The 23,702-nt window shown below is 47.5% G+C and overlaps 1 protein-coding gene across 1 annotated transcript in view; it reads right to left on the bottom strand.

Annotated features, from left to right (window-relative positions):
- Positions 1–23,702, bottom strand: part of LRP3 (LDL receptor related protein 3) — a 48,686-nt gene that overhangs the window by 13,203 nt on the left and 11,781 nt on the right. Inside the window, exons 2-4 of the mRNA XM_088451134.1 lie at positions 6,419–6,466; positions 1,862–2,000; positions 495–703 (exon numbers count right to left, since the gene is read on the bottom strand). Of these exons, the coding sequence (XP_088307260.1) occupies positions 495–703; positions 1,862–2,000; positions 6,419–6,466 (396 nt within the window). The remainder of the gene's footprint in view (positions 1–494; positions 704–1,861; positions 2,001–6,418; positions 6,467–23,702) is intronic.

Raw genomic sequence — 23,702 nt, 5'->3', positions numbered from 1 at the left:
AAAATATTGTCTAAAATGACCTGCAGGCTGTGTGTATAAAGTGTATATAACACATAAATGCATTCTGTGTGTATATTTGGGTCCCATTTCCAAGACATTTCATTATAATATACAATTATTCCAAAATACGGAATATTCCGATATCCAAAATACCCCTGGTCCCAAGCATTTTGGATATGGGAGACTCAACCTGTATTTGTTTTGGGTAGTTTCAAGCTCCTGATCTTGTGTCTTTCAAATATAAATCTATAAATCTAACAGTAAAGTTGTTTTAGCAGCGTCCAGGTATCACCACAATGTGAGAGTGGTAGAAAAAAAAAAAAAAAAAAGACCACAGAGTTGTAAATCAGAAAGATACAGCTGGGGCTGAGTTAAACCCATTCATAATACCAATTTCTGTATATTTTTTGGCTGTGTTGGCTCCTGGGATTTGTCTACCTCTAAGGCAGAAACTGCCCAAGACTATGATCCCCCTCCTAATTGATCTGACATACCTCTAATATACGACAGCCGGAATCCCTGAGACTGCCCTGAACTGGAGGCGTCGGAATGGAAAAATACCCAGACGTGATCCCGTGACGAGGTGAAGGCCGGGGGGATGGTGGATCCACAAACTTTGTATTCCTCTCTTTTAGAAGACGGACCAATCAGGAGCCAGTCAACAGCGCACTTGTGGGAATCTTGTAGGTCGAAATTCCTAAAACTATTGCATTCAAAAGCAGAAGACAAAAACCAAAGTTCAATGGTGCTTTGACTACGCAATAAAATGATCTGGTCTCTATATAGGTCAGAAATTTCAGTGCATTTCTTATATCGTTTCACAGCGATTTCAGAATTAATGGCTTATACAACAGATGTGGCGGATTCCAGTCGAGTACGCCAAACGTGTATAACTGAAATCAGACGGGCAGCTGTATACAGGTGGCAGCACCAAAGTGGTTTATGTCATGTGTACTGAATGGAAATTAAGTTTCTTTTTTATATATATATTAAAATAAGTGGTTTATAGTTACATATGTAATATGCTTAAACAGTTGCATTATTCCATTTAGTATTATATCTATAATTAGCAGAAATGTTATCTTTTGTTGGTGACACATCACTTTATACTGAATGCTTCATGGAGTGACTATAAATATACAGCCCATGATTGTGGGGTTTTAAAAGGGAATGCTACACAATTTAATTTTTTTTACCATATTTAATAATACGACGATGTGCAAATTTTTAGTTTTGCAGTTGCATTCTGGTAGAAAATCAAACATATAGTAAAAAAGTTTCTAACCTATGCACTTGTGAGCTGGATATTTCATCTGACAAGTATCAAGTGAGTTTCAAATTGTTGTAGTAGGTCCACTCATAACTCATATGCCCACTGCATGCCTTATATCACTGCAAGGCAGCTGGGCCTGTTAGTTCTACACTCTTTTCGTAACAATAACAAAGTGAAGTAGAAAAATAAATAAAAAGTTTTGCAAGTCATCGTAATGCTCATGGAGTATAAGGGGTAAATTTACTAAAGTGAGAGTTTTTAGAAGTGAGTTTTAAAAGTGATGTTGCCCATAGCAATCAGATTCTACTTAACATTGAACTAGCACCTTCTAGAAGATAATAGCTAGAATCTGATTGGTTACTATGGGCAACATCTCTTTTAAAACTCACTTCTAAAAACTCTCACTTTAGTAAATTTACCCCTAGGAGTTTAACCAAAAACAATTTGACTGGACTTGTACCGATTCATGACTTCTATTACATGTACCCAGTGTCAGAATTGATAAGTTAAAAACTAAAATAAAGTGAGATATTGCAGAGTGAAGAGAATTTGATTTTCTATGTTATGTGGTTTTGTTTAGTTTGTTACCTAATTGTTATGACATCACCACGGTCCCCCTGGATGTACCAGCTGCAGTTCATGGTAGGTGGGTAGTTCAAGGGCCAGCCTGGACTGTAAATGACGCCTCTCCTTTCCGTGTGTTGCTCCAGTTTACCACTGCAAGCAGCTGGCAGGATACAAAAAGATTTGTATTTTTCACCCGGGAACAAAAATACACATTAATGAGCACATTATACAGTGAAAACAAAAACAAACGCCAAAGTTGCATTGCAGCGACTGGCTAATGCTCCTTCTAGGCCTTATTATGACGGGTCTTCTGCTGCAGCCGCCGTGCCCGACTTTGTTTGTAGTGAAACACCCGTTTGCAGCAGTCCAAATCCATCTCGGCATGTCTTTAGATGAACCATCGGTGAACCACCGGACCTGGCTTGCGCCAGCCTTATGGTAGTTGCAGTATGAACATGGCGTCCTGTAAGAGCGGTTCTGCCTCTTTAGACCGCGTCTGCCTCGCCACCCACATTACCGCCCAGGAACTCCCACTAAAATCCACACTCCCTCCGTCCAAATTTGTTCTGCGTATCCATGCGTAAATCATAGCAGCGCAAATGGGACGCACCTCTGGGACAGGCCCCGTGTTTTTGTTTGTGTCTTCATGCCTTATTCCATTGGTTTCCAAACGCGGTTCTCAAGGCACCGCAACAGTTCAGGTTTTATAGATATCCATGGTTGAGCAAACAGGGCTGATTAAGGGGGGGCAACAAGGCTGGTCATTCTGGGGCCCCCACAAACATACCCGGCTGGCGAAGGGGGGACTAGGGGCACAGGTGGACTGCTGCCTACACTGCTGCATGATCAGCAGGGCACAGGGAGATACCTGTAAGGGGACAGTCCGGGGATCCGCGGCGCTCACTAACTTTATTGAACCGGAGGTGCCAGTGGCCGATGCAATAAAGTTTATTTTGTTTAATCGGTGCAGCGCGAGTAGCGTCATGACGTCATGCAGTGCTGCACCAATTGAAAGAGGGCAGGCAGCTGAGGAGCTGTGCTGCCTGGGGGAGGAGCCGGAAAACAAATAAAGTAAGTGTGGGGGCTTGGCGCGTTGGGGAGGGAGACGCAGTGTACCGAAGAGACAGATGGGCTCGGTGAGAGGATTACTGGGGGGGGGGGGGCACTGTGGCTGTATTGGAGGGGGACAAGGGCCCTCACAACTTAGTTGCCTGGAGGCCCCCACAAGACTTAGGGGGTCATTCAGACCCGGTCGCAAGCGATGAGCGCTCGCAACCGGGTCGATGTTCCCCCACTGGGCATGCGCATGCCGGAGCCGGCTCCGATGTGCGCATGCGCGAGACCCGGGTAGCGACAGGCGCTCTGTCGCTAGGGGTCTCGCACCAAAGGGGACGAGCTGTCGATGGCAAGTGACAGCTCGCCCCGTTTGGGAGGCGGGCAGGGGGCGTGGCCGGCCAAACGGAGGCGTTCCCAAAGGAACGCTTGCTGTTTGGGGGCGGCCCCATTGACATCAGCAGTGATGTCAGTGGGGAGCTTCCTGCTCGATCAGAGCGGGAAGCTTCCTGGGGCTTGCGAGTGCCGAGACCCAACCTTAGGGTCTCGTCGCAAGCCCCGATGGTCTTGACCATCGCGACCATCACCCTGGTCGGTTGCTAGAGCTGTGGATGGTAACCCACAGCTTAGCGATCGACCAAGAGGCGGCACTACAAGATGCAAGCGGCCGCCCTCATTCAGAGCGACCGCTTGCATCTAACGACCGCCTCTAAATGAGGGCCTTAATCCGGTCCCGGCCCTGTGAGCAGGTGGTTAAATCAAATTGAGGTACTAATTAAGTCACCTGTGGTCAAACATGGATATTCTTAAAACCTGGATTGTTAGGATGACCTGAGGACCGAGTTTGGGAACCTCTGCCCTAGTCATACACATTTCCACGGCTGACTTTACACCATGAATAAAACCTGTGTTAATATGGAATATATGGAAATGAATTATGCATATTTGGAGAGAATGACAGAGACTGAAGCGTGAACAATCCCTCGTGTGCAGGACGGATCCACAGAAGGAACTGGGAATTATTATTAGTTTATTTTCTATTGTTTATTCCTTCCCAGGTACTTTTATATACAGGCTCAGGGAACATTGGCCCTCATTCAGAGCCGGACGCTCTGAGCAGAGCGCACGCTCTGAATGAGGGCCGGGCTCCATTTTCATGGAGCGTCCTCCTGGACGCTCGTATAGCTGTGGGTCACCACCCACAGGCTATACGAGCGTGCATTTTGATGGTCGCGATGGTCGAGACCATCGCGACCATCGAATTTGCGAGCCGGAGCCTGCGGTTGAGGTTTTCAACCGCAAGCTCCGGAGTGATTTTGGCTCTATCAGAGCCAAAATCACTCCCACTGACATCACTAGTGATGTCAGTGGGCCGGCTTCTGACGGGAGGCGTTCCCGTGGGAACGCCCCCGTCAGGGAGGCACGCCCCCGGCACGCCCACCAAAGGGGGCGTGCTGTCAATCAACATTGACAGCACGCCCCCTTTGATCGGACACAACGAGCGAAGGACTTTCCTTCGCTCGTCGCGTCTGGCGCATGCTCAGTGCATAACATCGACCCACTTGCGAGCGGACAGCCGCTTGCGAGTGGGTCTGAATCAGGCCCATTGTCTCACGGCTCCAGACTGGTCGCATTTAACACATTGATCTAGTACTTCTGATGGCTTTCCTGCTGCGTGAAACAAACTTGTTAATTCATTGGATGTGGTAAACAAGCACCTGTTCATTGGAGAGAATTGAGTTTACAACACAAGGAAACATAACAGGTTTCACTGGTGTTATTCCCACTCTGCTACGTGTGACACCAATATAACACGATGATAGCCAACACCTGCTAATCCCATGGACCTGTGAACTCGGCCTTATAATGGCACCCTCTGACATCAGTGGCTTCTCTCCTGGGGCACTGCAGTGATGTCATCAGCAGCACAGTGAGCAGAGAGCCACAAAGCTGCAAGCCAAGGATTGGTGTGCGTCTCACATGGGCTTAGATTCGCTGGCACAAGTTCTAATCACCAGCTCACATTGATCGCATTACGGAGTTATCGCTTCTGGGATTACACTGCGCCCGGTTAGTGGGCCTGATTCAGCAGTGGAAGCTATTGCAGCCGCGACAGCGAGTTTTTGCAGAGCCGCAGCGGCGATAATATGCAAATGCTACTTTCAGCAAGCTCCGAGACGCCCATTTTCACTGCAAGTGGATGGCGCAACTCCACCGGTGGTTCTGAATGCTCTACAATCGGAGCACTATTGTGTTGCGCTGCGTGTTCACTGACACTCCCATAACACGCCCATGAGTCGGCCTGTTTTGCGCACACTTCAGGCTACCTCTCAGTCACCACCCATGGTTTTGCCACATAATTTCTAAAGATAGCGATCCCGTACACACTGTACACTAAGTGGAACACTTGCACCGTAAGGCTTCCAGTATTTTTTAGGGCATACGCAATAGCAAATAATCGCTCAACTGCGCAAATACCAGCACTGCGCCCAGCTCCGAATCAGGCGTTGCGTGTTCCGCAGAGGACTGAACAAATGACAGATAATGGTCAGCTTCCAATTACAGTTCCCGAAAGGCCTGATAATATTACGAAGGATACTGCTTGGCATTGCATTTTGTGGGAGGCCAGGCAAGCTGCGATATGATGCGTGATTCCCCTCTGAGGTAACTACCTATCCCAACAGTTGTCCGTGTATAATGCCCAGCGCTCCATAACCCGAAGGGGAGCTAGGGTGGGGGAAATGGACATGGGGGGTCATTCAGACCCGCTCGCGAGCGGCAGGATGCTCGCAAGCGGGTCGATGTTCCCCGTCGTGCGCATGCGTGAGACCCGGTGAGCAACGGGCTCACAATCGCTCCGGGTCTCGCACCAAAGGGGGCGTGCTGTCGATGTTGATTGACAGCACGCCCCCTTTGGTGGGCGTGCCGGGGGCGTGCCTGCCAGACGGAGGCGTTCCCATGGGAACGCCTACCGTCTCAAGCCGGCCCCACTGACATCACTAGTGATGTCAGTGGGAGTGATTTTGGCTCTGATAGAGCCAAAATCACTCCAGGGCTTGCGGCAGCGAGACCCTACCGCAGGGTCTCCGTCGCAAGCCCGATGGTCGCGATGGTCTTGACCATCGCGACCATCATCATGGACGCTCGCTATAGCTGTGGGTGGTAACCCACAGCTATGCGAGCGTCCATGAGGACGCTCCAAAAAAAGGTAGGAGGGCCCTGATTCAGAGCGAGCGCTCTGGTCAGAGCGTTCAGCTCTGAATCAGGCCCATGGTTTGGACATTAAAGGCCTCCTCTAATTAAGTCCTGCATGGATATAACAGCAAGCTGTTGGTAGACCATGTAACCATTATTACACCACTGCAGACTTACACTACAGGAGTTGTGCAGTGCTCTTAGCAGAAGATATATCAGTTCTAGGTTCAAAAAGTGCAGAATACTTCAATTCAGTCACCACATAAAAACTCCCAAATCAGTGATATAACAAATTACTTCTGAGCAAAAGAAAAAGTAAACAAGTCTCACCTGTGAAGGGGAAGGTGGTGTCTACCCATCCAGGGGAGAGCGCATTAACTGGAGGGAAACAAAACAAAAATACATAGCTTCAGTTTACTAATACAATATATCAATGGCAAATGTATTTTATTATTAAGTTCTCAATGATGGAAAAAGATATGTATATTTTTTTTTCCATAAAAAAAACAACAACACTCCCATGTGTATGTACTATATGTGAATATTATCCATAAAAACATTATATAAATATTTACTAAGAGGCATAATTTAATAATATATATATATATATGTATGTATTGCTTATATGTTTAATTATTGAGGTGAATAATATACATAAAATGACTGGAGTGTTTATAGTTCTCTAGACATTTGTGTCATGCTGTCTTTCCAACTGCAACAGTGGGCCTGATTCAGACCCGCTCGCAAGCGCATAGCGCTCGCAAGCAGGTCGATAGCCGGGCAGTGCGCATGCACGTGTGCTAGCCCTGCAGCGAGTGAGAAATTCACTCGCTCCGGGGCTCGCTACAAACGGGGTGGCTGTCGATGTTGATCGCAGCTCGTCCCGTTTTGTAGGCGGGGATGGGGGACAAACGGAGGCCATCTGTGGGCGGCCCTACTGACATCACTAGTGATGTCAGTAGTGAGCTTCCTGCTCTATTAGGGCTTGCGGAAGATGAGACCCTACCACAAGGGTCTCGTCGCAAACCCGATGGTCGCGATAATCACGACCATCACCTGGCCGCTCGCAAAAGCTGTGGTCACCCACAGCTTAGCGAGCGGCCAGGAGGCCGGTTTAAAAAATGAAAAGCGTCCGCCCTCATTCAGAGCGAGCGCTCGCTTTTTTCAAGCGCCTCTGAATGAGGTCCAGTGTGCAATGCAAGTAGGGAGGTGCTTCTTTGAGCGACAGGCTTGCAGAATATACTGCTATAAGGAGTGAGCACAGCAATACAAAGTAACAACACAGCGGATAGCCAGAAATGAAGCAGAGTACGGTGACAGGCGACTAACAACACGGCGAAACAAGCAAATGGTCAGGGCAGGTAGCTGACAAGCAAACCGGTAAAACGCTAAACTAGCAAAAGATCAAGGCTGGTGGCAAGAGAGATTAGTCAATAAACAATGTAGGTAGGGGCAACAGCAGATCATACCTAAACTTTCTCTGGAGGTAATTAGGTTTAGAGCTACCTAATTACCGGAGGAATTCATCATTCCTCCTCCCTATAACTATCTATTATTGCAAAGACAGCTTTTCAGGAAATACATAGTTATCCCTGTCTACTCTAACTTACCGCAGCTGGAATCCGTTCTGCGCATGCGCTGTTACATTCGCAAACCCAGCGCATGCGCAGCACTACCTACAGCTGCGGTAATTTTGTTCCCCCATCCCCCAAACCCCCGGCCCCCCTCCGCTCATCTCTCCCCTGAACCTGCACTTACCTGCCCGCTGCAGCACCTCTGGCTCTGGTGGCTCGTCTGACATGGGTTCTGCCAGCTGACCACAGTAGTTTAGAAAAAAAAAAAAAAAAAAAGAGGGGGGGGGTCCTAAACTTTATTGTGTTCTGCTGGGAGAACACGTGTCAGACCAGCCTCCGGAGCCAGAAGACGAACCACAGCGCCAGAGGGAGACGCCGTGGGACCTGCATACGCTGACGCAGGTAAGTTTCACCTGCTATTCGCCACCTCACAGTGGCGGATAGTAACTCCATCAAATTCCGAAAATACATAATTTTCGGAATTTGATGAATACCATAATTTTCATATCCCCATACTAATGTACTACTGTATGGGGAGTGTGGAAATTAACACAGGGGAGCTTAGCAAGGAGATATCAGTGATATACCCTGTGTTAAGTCTCTTCATGAATACTAAAATAACGTTAATTAAGGAAAATGGCCTTAAAAACTTTATTTTAGTGTTGATGAATAGGACCCAGAGTGATCAAAAACAACCCAAGGCCAGGATAATAAACAGACAGCATAGTGAAAAAAAAAAAGAAAGCTGAATCAATCGGGAGCACGGCTAGAACAAAAGCAGAAACGGACTGGTCTGAACACTGCAACCGGCAACCTGTGAGTGTCACAGATTAGTATAAAAAGCACCGGGAGTAATACCAGCTCCTCAATCAGATTGTCACACTAAGAGACCGGCAGCTGCGTCAGGGACAATGAAGAGGTCTGACACTAAAAAGCCAAAGACATAAAATGATACTCTGATCTCTTTGGGTCCAGGACCACAGAACATTAAGAATATAACTAATAAAACTTTCTTGCTGACTGAGGATAGGGTCAGACTGGCTCACAGGTGTACAGGGGATATCCCCAGTGGGCCCAACTGCCTGAGGCCCCCCTCCCTCCTGTAGGGGTCAGTACACATGGTGGAGCAGGATCATGGATGAACTCAGGTGCTTAGTTTGTTTCTATGGAAACTGCACCAATATTAGCCCTGATGCCAATCCAAGTGGGTGGTCCCGACTCATCCCACTTCCCTGTCAGACAGTGACTGAGGAGGTACCTATTAAAAAAATATTTCTCAATTAGATAAACAGGTCTAGGTCCATCACAAAATTGTGAGGCCCAGTACTAATGAAAGAGACAGGGAGCCCCAGCTTTGCAACCACACACACACAGTACCACCACCCTGGATGCAGAGCAGAGGAGGGGGGGTGGAAAGAGGAAATAGGAGACAGCTTCTGATTGGTGACTGGTCCCAACGGAGTGGCCAGTCTCCGTCAACTTGAAGCAGCCACAACAATGCCGTGAGCACACGGCTCTCCCAGACCTGGACCCCATGTCCTGGGTATAGTTACTAAAGTGTGGGGTTTTAGAAGTGGAGATGTTGCCCCTTTGCAACCAATAAGATTCTAGCTATCATCTTCTAGATTGTGCTATATCAATGATAAGCAGAATCTGATCGGTTGCTAGGGGCAACATCTCCACTTCTAGTAAATATACCCCCGGGAGAGGGTATAAAATCTTTTCCGATTAGGAAACTGCCCTAAAGATGTGGGCGGGGCTTCAACTGTCTCTAGTGGGGTGGGAACAATATTTTATAACGGAGCTGCAATGGGAAGTCAGGATAATACAAACAACCTATTTTACCTTCATGATTTATAGATTATGCAAATGTTCGAGCTTTAGTGGATTCCCTTTAAAAAATAGAAATGATTTATAGAGGATTTACTGGGAAACTCAAAGGTCACTCTGACGCCACTAATTCCGCAGTCACATCAGCATAAACACCATATGTCAGGGAAAGAAATCTCTGCGCAGGACATGGCAAGATTATGATCGGTGACTCAAAGAAATAATAAACTCTGGCTACAAATACGGTTTACATTCATTAAATGTTGTGATAAATGATAACTAGAAAAGAAATGTACAATATACAGTGTAAATAACATGGTTTATGGCGTACCATGTGCGCAACGCTTCCAGCGCACTAGTTTAATGCTGACTTTTAGTGGTTGGCGGTTTTCCAGACCGATTTATGCAACGGGTTTATTACCCGAGGCGCAACAAACGCATTGAGTGTGAGGTATTTGATTGGTTCAATATCCATATATCAAACAAATGAGGGATATGTACCCATAAAACACTATTTACAGTAAAGCAATAAGCCCAGCATGGGGGGGGGGGGTACATTCATTGGGACAGGGGGGGTTGCAAACAAGTTTTAAGGATGGTTTATTGGTCCTTTAAACAAGAACTATTAACATTTGGTTACAGATACGTTGAGCAAATCGTTTTTAAAAGGGCAAAGTGAAAATGTCCTTTGATAGACACAAAAGGCAAAAAGTAACAAATTGGGTGGAAATTTTGCTTTAAAATAAATTAAAAACAAATAAAAGCTGTCAAAGAACATTATTAACGCCCTTATGCAGAGGCGCACACATCGCAATATGCGTTGGTCTACAACCCCTATACATTACCACCCATGTTTTTAACCACTTGTTTCGATAATGAAATCTGTTTTTCTCCATCAGGCATTAATGACACTTCTCTCTAATGCTGGGTACACACTGGCCAACATATCGGCCGTTCAATTGAAGGGCCGATGTGTACCAGCGATATGTCTGTGAACTACGTCATTCACAGACATATTGCATCAGATGTGCTGCACCGCTGATGCACAATATATCTGCAGACATATTAATGCATCATGCTGTGGGCCTGATTCAGAGCCGTTCGCTCTGACAGAGCGCTCGCTCTGAATCAGGGCCGGGTTTTTTTTCTTTTGGGGCGGCCCACCAAACGGGTCGAGCTGTCACTCAACATCGACAGCTCGCCCCCTTTGGTGCGAGACCCGGAGCGACGGAGTGCCCGTCACTAGCCGGGTCTCGCGCATGCGCACGACGGAGCCAGCTCCGTCGTGCGCATGCGCTGTGGGCCACCATCGACCCGGTTGCGCGCGCTCAGCGCTTCGCGACCAGGTCTCAATCAGGCCCTGTGTGTACGGGTGGTCAGCTGACCGCCCGCTACACTGGCTGCGTAGGCCGGCAGTGATTGACAGCTCAACTGGGTGGGTGCATGTAAATGCCCGCCAAATTGTGACGTCAGTCAAGACGAATCAGGCAGTCTGCATGCAGAATATATGTTCTGCACAGTCTGCAGATCAGCCAATCTGCAGATATATCGTTCAGGTGTGTATACACCTTAACACAGCAGAAGCCGCTCCTCATCTTGTATACGGAAACGACATCAACAATTTGCTTAAATACTCGCACAAGCAAGCACTTATCAGTGTCAGCGGTGCATTTGCAAACAGCCATCCAATATTTCTACCTGCCCTAGACCACCAGCGAATAATATGGCTCTCCAGTATATGTACCTGTGTTCCCTATTGCAAGCGTTCGCAATTGCGCAAACACAGCCTAAAGCTGGCCACACCTGTAAAGATTATATGTCTAACCAGCCAACTAGTTGATTGGTTGGAATGAGAATCTGGTAACGTATGGGAGTAAATGATGATCAGCAATTTGCTCCTAAATGCCAGAAAACAGATGAAAATGGTCGTTAGACAAGTTTGTTAAATGTTTGATCTAAACAATTTGTGCAAACAACAGTTTTTGTCCATTTCCCGGCGTTTGGGAGCAAATTCCTGATTGTCATTTGCTTTCATACCTTACCAGATTTTCATTCCAACCAATCAACTAGTTGGCTGGTTGGACAGATAATCTTTAGATGTGTGGCCAGCTTTACTGTATTCAGCCTATGCAGGACCCTCTCCAGGGGTCTGAGCACCCTGTGCCGGCCCGGTAGATAGCGGCCACCGAAATTGGGGGCGTGGCCTCATTTCCATATACCACGCTCCCTGTGTGACGTTATTTGGAGGCGTGCCTGCATGGCACGCCTCCAAATAACGTCAGACTGGGGGTAAAGCCCAGCCCGCTGGGCTTCCCCCAGCCCTCTGCCGTCAGTGAATGGATGCCGCGCGCATGCGCGTGGCAGCCATTCACACTCCGGGGTTCCGGCACCGCCACACAACTGCGGTGGTGGGGGTCCCCAACCTCCCGATTTGACCACCCGCGGGCCACTTCGGCCAGCGGGACACTGCTGTCCCGCTGAAATCGGGATGTTGGGGAGGGATGCGCCTTCTATGGGTGGCGCCCCTGTGCGACCGCACTGGTCGAACACCCCTAGAGCCGGCCCTGAGCCTATGTTACGACCCTATCCTCCTGGTCCCGCTTCCCATGGTGCAGTCACAGATATACGCAGGTCTGCATAGGTGCATCCGAGCGATTCAGTTTATTAGCAGAACATTTTCATACACCGGCATAGCACTTGCTCTGCAAGACCCCCAAATTGTCTATGCTGAATAACCAATAGTCCTATGATTTATGGACGGATTATTATAAAATGATGTCGAAGATTCTGTGCAATCAAAATCCTATGCAATCTGATTGCTCGGCGGGAAAACACAATGGGCCCGGAAGCGTTAGGTTAATCCTACAGTTTGACCAATATCTGCACAATCCGATCACACAGATTACGGCAGAGCACCGCGCAGGCCTGACAATATATTTCCCTTTTAAAAGCTTGACATTTAGAACAATATTGGCGGTCTAGGTGGGCAAGCCCGTACTTATCTTGCTGCCGCACTCCTTCATCTGAATATGAATTTAATTAGAAAGCCCCTAAGGCTAATCAGGAGGGGCCATCTCCACAGCTAGTCAGTAAATATTCTGCCATTCTGGCAAAGTGATCTGATTCTTCCCAACAATGGGATAATGATCAGTCAGAATCCATCTCTGAGCAGGGGAACACGAGATGTAAGAGATGGGAGCGAGAAGCTGTCTCAATATTGACTTTAGACTGTTGCCAAATTGCTGCAGGATTTCAGCCCTAAGCACCTCCCGGCTTCTTTGCTATTTTCTTTCTTAGAAGTCGTCGGGACCCACCTGCGAGAACAGAGGAAGCTGTGAGGCGATGGGGAGGGGGGAGAGAGGTGGGTGATGTGCTTGAATTAAGATTTGCATAATGATACAGGCCGCCAGGCAGACCCCATTTCCCCTGGTTCCAGGTGCTAATGTGACTGATAACATAAACATAACAGAATTTTCTCTATACTGTTCCAGAGCAGCTCAAATGTTCAACTCAAATGTTCAACTCATTGCTGGTGCGATGTTTTCCGTCTGCGCCTGCGTCCGTCCCCGTTTGGTTTGTGCAGAGTCGCAGATCAAATTTAGATGCACGGTAGCAGAAATGTAGTGAACATTCCTGGCAGGTGACTGGGAGGTAACAGGGGGGCAGGGGCGTTTCTAGAGAGGAGGGGGCCCGTGTGCAGTCTCCGACATGAGCCCCCTCCTCTCCGCCCGGCAGCGCACTGAGCTGTACGCGGCCAGCTCACTAGAGTGTGCCCAGAGTCTATAGTTTATGCACAGGTCACCGGGAAAATGGCCGCGGCGGCCATTTTCCCTGTGCTGCGAATGCGCAAACGATGGAAAAATGGCCACCGCAGCCATTTTCCAGTCGTTTTACAGCGCCGGACCCCCGCGCCGATGTGGGACTCCGGAGAGGTAAGTAATATTATGGGTGCAGGGTGTGCGGTGCGGGCCCCCCTGGATCCAGGGGTCCGTGTTCCCCGCACACCCTGCACCCATTATAGATACACCCCTGAGGGGGGGTCTATTCACTAAGCCTAGGAGAGAGATAAAATGGAGAAAGATGAGGCCCAGCCAATCAGCTCCTAACCGTCATGTAACACGCTGTGTCTGAAAAATGACAGGAGCCGATTGGCTGGGACTTATCTTTCTCCATTTTATCTCACTCCAAGGTTTAGTGAATAAACCCCAGGCGGTGGCAAAAAAGATCCACGGCGTTGAATGCGGTTGCGTACGAAGATACTGAACCATACCCAGGTGGAGAATCTGCACATGCGTATGGGCTGGTTCACTTGTCGTTGGTGCGTCTAAAGACGCGGTATTTCAGCAAAAGTCGCAGATGAAAATCCGGCAAAAGGCGCAGACGGTCAACTACTCTGAAAAATGAACAAAAATGCCGCAAAACAAACGTGCACTTTAGAGGTGCTGTAACACATTTTTCATATGTCGGACTTTTACGATTACATGTTGTGTTACCAGTTCCAGAAAATCAGACTTGGCGCCTTCTAAATTTTATAATCGCCATTAATATTGCAGAACGCTTTGGGAGGAATATGAAAAGCGCAATTAAAATAATGAGCTTCATAATGACATGTAAAAGTCCAGACGCAATCCTACCACTATTGGGACGCTGGCATAGACACTAGGGGGTCTGTTTACTAAGCAGTGTTAGGAGACAGAGTGAAAAGTGATAAGGTACCAGCCAATCAGCTCCTAACTGTCATTTTTCAAACACAGCCTGTGAGATGACAGTTAGGAGCTGATTGGCTGGCACCTTATCACGTTTTAACTCTGTCTCCTAACACTGCTTAGTAAATAGACCCCTAGGTGCTGTGTGCGTTGCTTGGTGACATTTACCAGTGGGCGGACCTCTCTCCGCGGGCCACAGCTTGAATGAAGGCAAAGTGACCTTTAGACGCGTAAACAATCGATATAAATATATATATATATATATATATATATAAAGGGTAGTTTAATAGGTAAGGTAACAAGACCTCTCTGTAATGTTCTCTAATACATGATAATTTAGAACAGAGCAGGTAGGCTTCCCCTCACGGCCATTAGACTGCGCCTCATATCAGTCACACTGTCCCAACATCAGCTGTAAGATGGCGGGGCTGGCGGAAACATGGTCAGACATTGAGGTGCGTAGTGTGATCAGATTTCTGCGTCTAAAGGGCACATCAGCAGCTGAAATCATCCCCAACTTTTTGAGGTGTACGGCAATAACGTCATGTCTCAGAAACAGGTTTGGTGCACTGCCTTTGATAACGGCAGGACAAGATAAGCAGCGATCCGGCCGGCCAGGCACGACCACCACAATGCGACAATCTGTGCCGTATTGAAGGTCTGATTCAGGAGGACAGACGCATTGGAGTTAGTGATATTGCTGACGAGCTGAACATCTCAGTGGGTACTGAGCACAAAATTGTTCCTGAGCAACTGGGGTACAGGAAAAAGTGTTCACGCTGGGTACCGAAGCAACCAACAGAAGTTCACAAAACGCTTCACAACGATTTGTTCTATGGCCCTGATTCAGAGGCGCTCGCTATTTGCAAGCCCACAGCTTTAGCGGGCTGCCTGGTGATGGTCGCGATAACTTGAGACGAGACCCTTGTGGTAGGGTCTCGTCCACCGCAAGCCCCAGTGAACTTCCTGCTCATCACGCGTGATGTCAGTAGGGCCGCCCACAAACGGCAGGCGTTCCTTGTGGAACACCTCCGTTAGTGCAGCCACCCCCCGACCCGCCTACAAAACAGGGCGAGCTGTCGATCAACATCAACAGCCACCCCGTTTTGCTGCGAGCCACGAGTGAAGTTCTCACTCGCTCCGGGGTTCGAGCACGGGCATAGCCCGTCCATCGACCCGCTTGCGAGCACTATGCCCTCGCGAGTGTGTCTGAATCAGGCCCTATGTCGGGGTAGATGCTTGGGTGTACCATTGGAAATTTACGCAATGAGAGGTCTTGTTACCTTGTTTATTGAACCACCTTCGTGTGTGTGTGTGTGTAAATATATATATATATTTACTTTATTAATTAAATTGCAGGTTGAGTACATTTCAGCTGTACAGTAACAATATTATTGTAACTTATTGACACCACTTTTTCCGCCCTACCACACACTCTGCTACATACAGTGTAGTAAGGTACTATTGTAATATGTAATGTAATGTTCTGTGCACGCATGAGTCGAGTGATATATTGGCGGTAACAGCTTCCCTATGCTCTGTCCCTGCGATGGCCACCGCCGGGGATAGCAGGTGATAGCCATCGCGGCAGCAACGACTGTTTCCACGAGATTCAGGATCTTCTCCTTTTTATAATTGTTTTTCTTTTGTTTTGCCATAAAGATCTCTATAATGACAGTGGGCTCTATTTACTCCAATCCGCATATTGAATGCGGATTGTAGTGTGATATTACCGAGTGAATTCGCATTGCGAATTCAGGCAATATCACAGGGATTTACTATAAATCCCTTGCAGGGACAGAGCTTGCGATAAAGCTCTGTCCCTGCGGATCCCATCCGCACTCTAGTCGCGGTATTTTCGGAAAAAATACCGCGACTAAGAGCCCGCGCATGCGCCGACCGACCACCGCTACTACCCCCCCAGCAACGCTAAGCCCCGCCCCCCGGCGCTAAGCCCCGCCCCCGCGATCGCGGACCCCCCCGCGACCCCCCCTCCCTTCATTAGACTTACCTGCATCCTCCTGGCCTCCGGTGATCTTCTCCGGGCTTCCCGATCAGGTGATCTCACATACTGCACTGGGACCCGATCACCTGATGACCGGGCCCCAGTGCACTGTGGGAGACCAGCTGACCGGAGTGGAGCCATCACCGGAGGCCCGATCACCGGTCCCTGGAGTCAGGTAAGTTAAAAAAAAAAAAGTTTAATTTTTTTTTTCTTTTTTTTACAGCAATCAGCTTGCGGTCTGCTTAGACCACATAGCTGATTACTGGTACCGGCTCCCGGCTCTGCTCTCCCCGTTAGAGCAGAGTGGGAGCCCGGTAACCGGGGGAGACCCTGGATAACGCCACCTCCAGGTGGAGTTATTATCACAGGGCTTCCCCCGGTATTTTTTTACAATTTATTTTTAGTAACTATGGTCGGATCACATTTCCCATTACAATTATGGGAAATGCGATCTGCTTTACTAAAAATAAGTGATACTGGGGGTTGGAGTAGAATTTTACTAATTCTACTCCAATTGCCCTGTAATAACTACAGGTGAAACTAAAATAATGTGAAAAGGGTGTGAAAACACCCTTTTTCACTTTATTTTAGTAAAAATAATGTTAATAAATAGAGCCCAGTGTAACATGTTGCTGCTGAGAGTGTCAATTCTGTGATTATAAAGGAAACTGTTCCCTAAGGGAAATCTTGCTCAAGAGCAGCAAAGGGCTTAGTTGATGTTATGTATTTTGGTTATTGTCTTATTAGATTGCAGAAGTTGTACTGCGATGAGAAATACAATGATCGGGACACTGTAAGTGCTGGTATCCGGATTAAAGATCGACAGTGTCTAGACAGACACTCAATAGGTCGATACCAAATGGTCAACAGGCAATAGGTCGACAGGAACATTTTTACACTGCAGACCAACACTGGAGAGCATGGCATATGAGAATGTGCTGGAAGGAAATGAGTAACTGTCAGTGCAGGTGCAGTGTGACAGTTGATCCTCTGACTCACTGCTCTTCCGTTGGAGCTCTGCCTTCCCCCACTGGTACATATCAGCCTGTGCCTCCAGATGAGTGCAGTTTTAGGCACTGGAAGACATCCTGAGCGAACTTGTTTAAACCAAAATTTAAATGATTTGAAATTTTGTGTTATCACCCTGAAAGTTTGTGTTATCACCTTGTGCTCCCTCCCCCTGAGCTCATACCATAAACGCTCAGAAGCTGAGTGGAGGTTGGGGTTCTCAGACATCTCTATTGACAATCTCCGCCGAAACTGGGCGGCTGATGGAGGCCGCCCTGTGCAGCCGCACTACATGAACGGCCCTCGAGCCGGCCATGATTTTAGCTGTTTTTAACAATTTTTAAAAAGAACTCCAAAACCAAAACACTTGAGGGTGATTTTTTAAAACCAAAACACAATGAAGATATGCTGGCTCCCCCCTCCCCCACCCGCATAGCGCTGCATGGGATCGCACATCGCATCCCCTAATCGGCTGAACCTACAGTAAGATCTGGGGGTGCGATGTACCGCACTGGCCAATATCATGCCCACACACGGTACGATATAGCAGCCAAATCGTACCAATCCGTCAGATCGGCTGCATTATCGCACCGTGGGCCTGATTCAGAGCCGTTCGCAAAAAGCGAGCGCTTGCTCTGAATCAGGGCGGCCGCATGTTTCTTTTTAAAACCGGCCTCCTAGCCGCTCGCATAGCTGTGGGTGACCAGCCACAGCTTTTGCGAGCGGCCAGGTGATGGTCACGATGGTCATAAATACATAAATACATATTTACAGTGTGCAACTAGGATAATTATGTAGAGAAGGCAATCACACTATAAGGGAAATGATTTAATGCTTTTGTGTTCTAAAACAATGAATCCTGATCATTCTACCATCAGTGAAAGTAATAAATGAACCTATGGGAACATATGCAATGAATGAACACGATGCACTGTAGGAAGGAGCCACAGGTGCAGCCACCTTCTCACCGGAACGTCACCCGTCCTATGAAACTGGTTCTTCTGCCTTCTTTTGGGATTTGTTTAATCGGATTATTTTATTCACACAAGTTTTTATTTTCAGCCTTGAAAATATAAAATGTATTAAATGTCTACGTTTGGACTTTTTCGATGTCTGCGCGAGTCAGTCTTAGGAGCAAGACACGATTTTCACGGTAGTTAACGCGAGAAAGCCAGCGGAACGCGTATAACAATATCCGAATCTTTGTGTGCGCTCCCTTTAGGCAGCTTGCAAGTACACGCAGTATAGTAACTGCTCCCCTGAGGGGCAATTGTGTGGGTAACAGATTACAGCGGCTGGAGTGTGCCAGGTCTCTCTATGGAGAGTTATCACTCCTGAAGAACATGGGAAGGAACAAGAATGAGGAAATTATAATACTGCTGACCGCATTGTCGTCGCCTTACTGATACGCCCTAACCCCCCCCCCCCCCCCCCCCCCGTCCTAGCAACATCCTAACCATGGCTCTGGCCTTGCAATGGTGGGACATCTCTGTGGGTGAGATATGAGCAGCAACCGATGTGACATGCTTTTATCTCGCTTTAAGGGGTGCAAGGTAAAATTTCCCGTTAAATCAACGCGCTGTTAAGTCCATCTACAGGATTTCTTCTTGCACCCTCTTGAAGTGCGGGCAGGGGGCCTGATTCAGCAACGATCGCAGTTGCTAATATGCATGCAATCGGCCGGTTGTTGCATTCTGCGCAAGCATCGCAGTGTGCATGCGCGAACTGGCCACTCCGGTCGAGACTGTGGGCCTGATTCAGACCAGGACGCTATTTGCGGCCGCTCGCTTTCAAAAAGGGGCCGGATATTTAAATTGAGCGCTCGCTCTTTGCGGTGTGAGGACACCTCTATGTCTGTGCGAGCGTCCGCTAAATGCGATTGCTATTTTTTCAAGACGCCCCTTTGCCGTTCGCAAATCACGTCAACTCCTGTTTTTATTATACTAATCGGGAACATCGAACGGCATCTGAACTGCTCGCAGCACTTGAGGTAGGAATTACTTCCCGCAATCACTGCGAGCAGTTCAGGCTAAAAGACAACCAAGTGACGTGATCGATGACGCTCCTTTGTTAATTATGCACTCCCATTAAACGCTCTTTTGACCGTTGGGCACGCCTGCGTTCGCACAACCACTCCGTTTTCAAGCACCTTCCCCCGTTACCACCCACAAACGGCACTTTCTGTCACTCAAAATAGCAGCCCCTCTGTGTTTTACGAGCGCACGATTTCTGACAGCAATGACTGGTTTGCGCATGCGCATTGCGAACCATGCGCATGCGCAGTTGTGCAACCATTGCTCAGAGCGAGCGTGCGGACGCTTACGAGCGGCTCTGAATCAGGCCCTGTGATCACAGTCACTACGCAGACACATCGCAGAGTGATTGACAAAAAGTGGTGTTTGTGGGTGGTGACAAGGGGGGGGCGGCGAAACGCAGGCGTGCCAGTGCATTTGAACGCTGTTGCAGGGGCGTACATAAATTACCCACTGCGACAGCGTATGCTGCATCAGCTCCCATCGCAATTTCCAAGTAAGGTATGACCTTGTGCAAGTGTGCATGAGGCTCCGATGGTACTCGTTGTGTTCGCTATTCTGCTAAGTATTACGGATGTATGTAGGGTTATGTGGGCGTCCTTATGTTGTACGGAGAATGCATAGCGATGGCAATGGATTAGCATATGATCGCAGTGAGACTGCGTGCGTAATCGCTATTGCACCTGCGATCCTTACTGAATCAGGCCCAGAAATCCGACTTAAGTGCCGACTGCCATGCTGTTTTCCGGGTTAGTGTGACGCTAACCGCCTCGTGGTCGGCACTTTAGTCGGAGAATGCCGGTTAGCGCGACTAAACACCCAGCTTTAGGCGTGGTAACCGGCATTCTCCAACTTAAGTGGTTTTAGTTGAACTTAATAGTGGTGTCAAGTGAATAGCTCTGGGAACTCCTTCCCGAAGCTATTCACATGGCGCTGAAATGAATCGCCCCCTATGGGAGAGAGGGTACTTTGTGGAGAGCCCAGTAACCTGTCAATGAATGCACTTTGGTTTCTGATCCAGTCTATAGTAGGGATGGCTCATCGGTAGATTAACCATCAATAGTCACCATCGATGGTACCATTGGTGGTTGACCTCGCTCCCGGCATCAGCAAATGTGTAATGCAAACAGTTGAGGGGGGGGGGGGGGGACTGAACGTGTAATATGCTGCTAATAGTATTTGATGCAGGGTCTGTTTACTGGTACAGAACAGAAAGAGCAAAACCCACATTTTGAATTGTTCAATTGAGCTGGAAAAATCAGTGTTTAATCCAGGAAATTGTATAATGAGGGGAAAACAGCGACTTTGCGTTCCTGTAAATAAGGGATAAGCACGGAAGTAAAAGCCTGCACAATTCTGTTTTATAATATAATTTCCAGTGATACAGTGCTGCTGGCCAGACGCATCTCAGCTTATTGTGTGGTACAAACCAGGAGGACAGTGGTGTATACTCCATCCCTCACCAGGACATGTTCACTAAACGGGATTATAATAACAAAGTTTATATTTTAAATGTTAATATTTTTTTTTTTAATAAATATTAATTTATGAAGTTCAAAAAAACAAAAAACAAAACAAGAATATATTAAGGAAATATATATATATATAAAAAAAAAATAAGATTTATATGACACATCATCAATTGTGAAAAATAGGAACAATGATTGAGACAAAGGGGTAAATTTGCCGGTTTTGTTGTTTTCAATTTTAAAGCTGACGGGGCATGAACTGCGGTTTAGTGTCTGAATAACATTATTTACTATGCATCAGCTTTAGCTGTCATTTAAAATCCGCCATCGATGCCCATCTGGTTTGTGGCCCCTCTCCCACAGCAACTCTAGTGAGAATCAGCCGTCAATCAACGGCAGGTATAAAGAACTGCTTATATCACTATGATCTCTGCAGCCATTGCTGGGTAAAAATGAACAAATTAAGAGAAAAAAAAAAAAAACAGTGTCGCCCTCCCAAAATGATACCCGGCCCCTACTACTAGGCCTCTTAGCCTAGTAGTAGGATTTTATTAAGTCCCCACTACCCATTGTAAGCCCATTGTTCGCCTATTTATTACTCACTCAATCCATAGGGACATGTCCTCTCGAGTCCATGTAGGCATTCACCAGGTCTTGGCAAAATAACCAGCCCAGGGCTGGTTGTCCTTAAGGAGAGGGACCCTAATTCCTTTGGAACTCCAGCCCTGGGCTGACCAGTCTGGGGCTGGCTGCCACTATGGCAGGGGGACCCTACAACTGAATGTCTCCCTGCTATAGTGTAACCAGCCCTGGCTTGTTCAGCCTAGTTAAACAATAGGAGGATCCCATGCTATTTACCCCCCAATACCAGCCTAGGCTAAGAGGCCTGGGACTGGTTATTATTTCAATTTGTCCGTTTTTACACTGTTTACACAGCAAAGACTGCACAGATCCTAGTGTTCTGTGCAGTGCTGACACAAACTATTATTTGGGCGGCTTTGTTGCAGGTTCAAAACCCATGGCATAGTACATCCGGTGTTTCTATACTTCCACTGAAACAAACATTGATGGTGAGCTGATGTTTAATTGTGTTAAAAGTCTGAATTGACGGTGGACTCCCGGAAGCTTTGCCTTTAGTAAATCAGCAGAAACCGCAGGGAATCGGACAAAAACCCCAGACCAACGCCAACAATTACTGTACCTGCAGTATAGGGAGATTTGATAGCTATGTAATGTAATGCACTGTACTATATACTCAGCAATATATGATTTTTGCACCACTGAAACACAAATCACTGTGTTTTGTTTGGTGTCATAACAGGAAAATGAGGCAGGTAAAAAGATTGGTGCATACATTATACCAGTGGTTTTGCCTTTAGAATGATTGCTGCTTTAAAAATACAGGAAAACTCGCAGAAGTTCCCGCAGCAGCTGGAAGTCGCAAGCTATTACATAAGTCCCAAAACGTGGTTTGCTATAAGATCAATTTAACTTACACTCATACATGCCTACTCACCCGGAAGTCGCGGGAAGCTCCTGATTTTTTGGGTAACCCCCCGCACCCTCGGTAAAGTAGGCCCATCTCCCGCTTTCCTGCCCACTTCATAGTGAAGTGGGCAAAATGAGGAGATCGGGGGTCCCCGAGTAAGCTTAATGACGCAAACCATCAGGCCCCACCCCCCATTGCAGCCCACCTGCTTCTGCTCCCTGTAGAGCTGGCGATTGGTGGGGTGGCCGACGATGGTTACCATCGATGGGCCCATTTGTGATTACCTTCAATGGCACACAAACCATCTATGGTGTACAATCGATGGTTTGCACCCCCTCGATGGTCACCTCTACTGCGGGCACAACGGACCACGGGCCAATGAAAAATGGGGGGCGGGCTTAGCAGGCACCGGGGGCGGGGCTAAGCGCCGTCCTACCACAAAAAAAAAAAATCAGCTCCTGCATCGATGACAGAGAACCATTTTAAAAGTAGTTGAGATCGGTCAGCAACCATTGATGTTTTGAAACATCGATACTCAATGACCATCCCTACCTCCCTTAGCTTCCCTCGGGGAGGAAAAATGAAAAGTAGGCAGGTATGCTTACACTGATTTCCATCCTGCTTTTCCCAGTGTTTTATCACATAATAATCAGCTATATAAACACTACATAGTACAAGTGATTCATGTAAATCAGCTGCATCTCCTTCCTTATCTAGTGGTTGGTATTAAGATTCAATTACTTCTATCAATATATGTACAGTATATTTTATATATCATGACCGGATAAGCTCAGAAAATGTGAAAACGCATTAACTGGTAATCCCGTTAAGTGTCCAAACAGAAAGTGGCAAATTAAACTTGTGACCGTTGCACATTAGACGTCACTTAGTACCATTTCCATAGCAGGCACCTCAACCTCAAGATGTTTCTTAATTGTGCTAATACAGGGGGATGTACATGCTACACATAGCTTCATGCTATCTTACTGCACAGCAAACTGATATATCAGCCTCCACTTTGCCTGCTCTCAGTCATAATGTGACCTATGGAACCGGACCCCAACCTCTACTGAAGTCACCCCACTTCCCCAGTCATTTCCGACTTGCTACCTACTGCATCCTACTCAGGGCATCCAGATAGTAGATCGCCATAGGTCAACACAAGATGGTTGACATGGACAAAAGGTTGACAGAAACACAGTTAACACATCAATGTTCGACATTTTTAAGGTTAGGGGTTAGGGTTAGTTGCGTAGGATTAGGACGGTTAGGCACTAAGGGGATTGTTAGGCTGCCGGAGGGACGAAGCCGAAGCCGAAGCCTGCGGTTGAGTTTCTCAACCGCAAGGCCCAGAGTGATTTTGGCTCTATCAGAGCCAAAATCACTCCCACTGACATCACTAGTGATGTCAGTGGGGCCGGCTTCTGACGGTAGGCGTTCCCTTGGGAACGCCCCCGTCTGGGAGGCACGCCCCCGGCACGCCCACCAAAGGGGGCCTGC

The sequence above is a fragment of the Taudactylus pleione genome, unplaced genomic scaffold (assembly GCF_031769625.1).
Source record: "Taudactylus pleione unplaced genomic scaffold, aTauple2 ptg000537l, whole genome shotgun sequence".
Lineage (NCBI taxonomy): Eukaryota > Metazoa > Chordata > Amphibia > Anura > Myobatrachidae > Taudactylus > Taudactylus pleione.
This window is presented reverse-complemented; position numbering and strand designations above follow the sequence as displayed.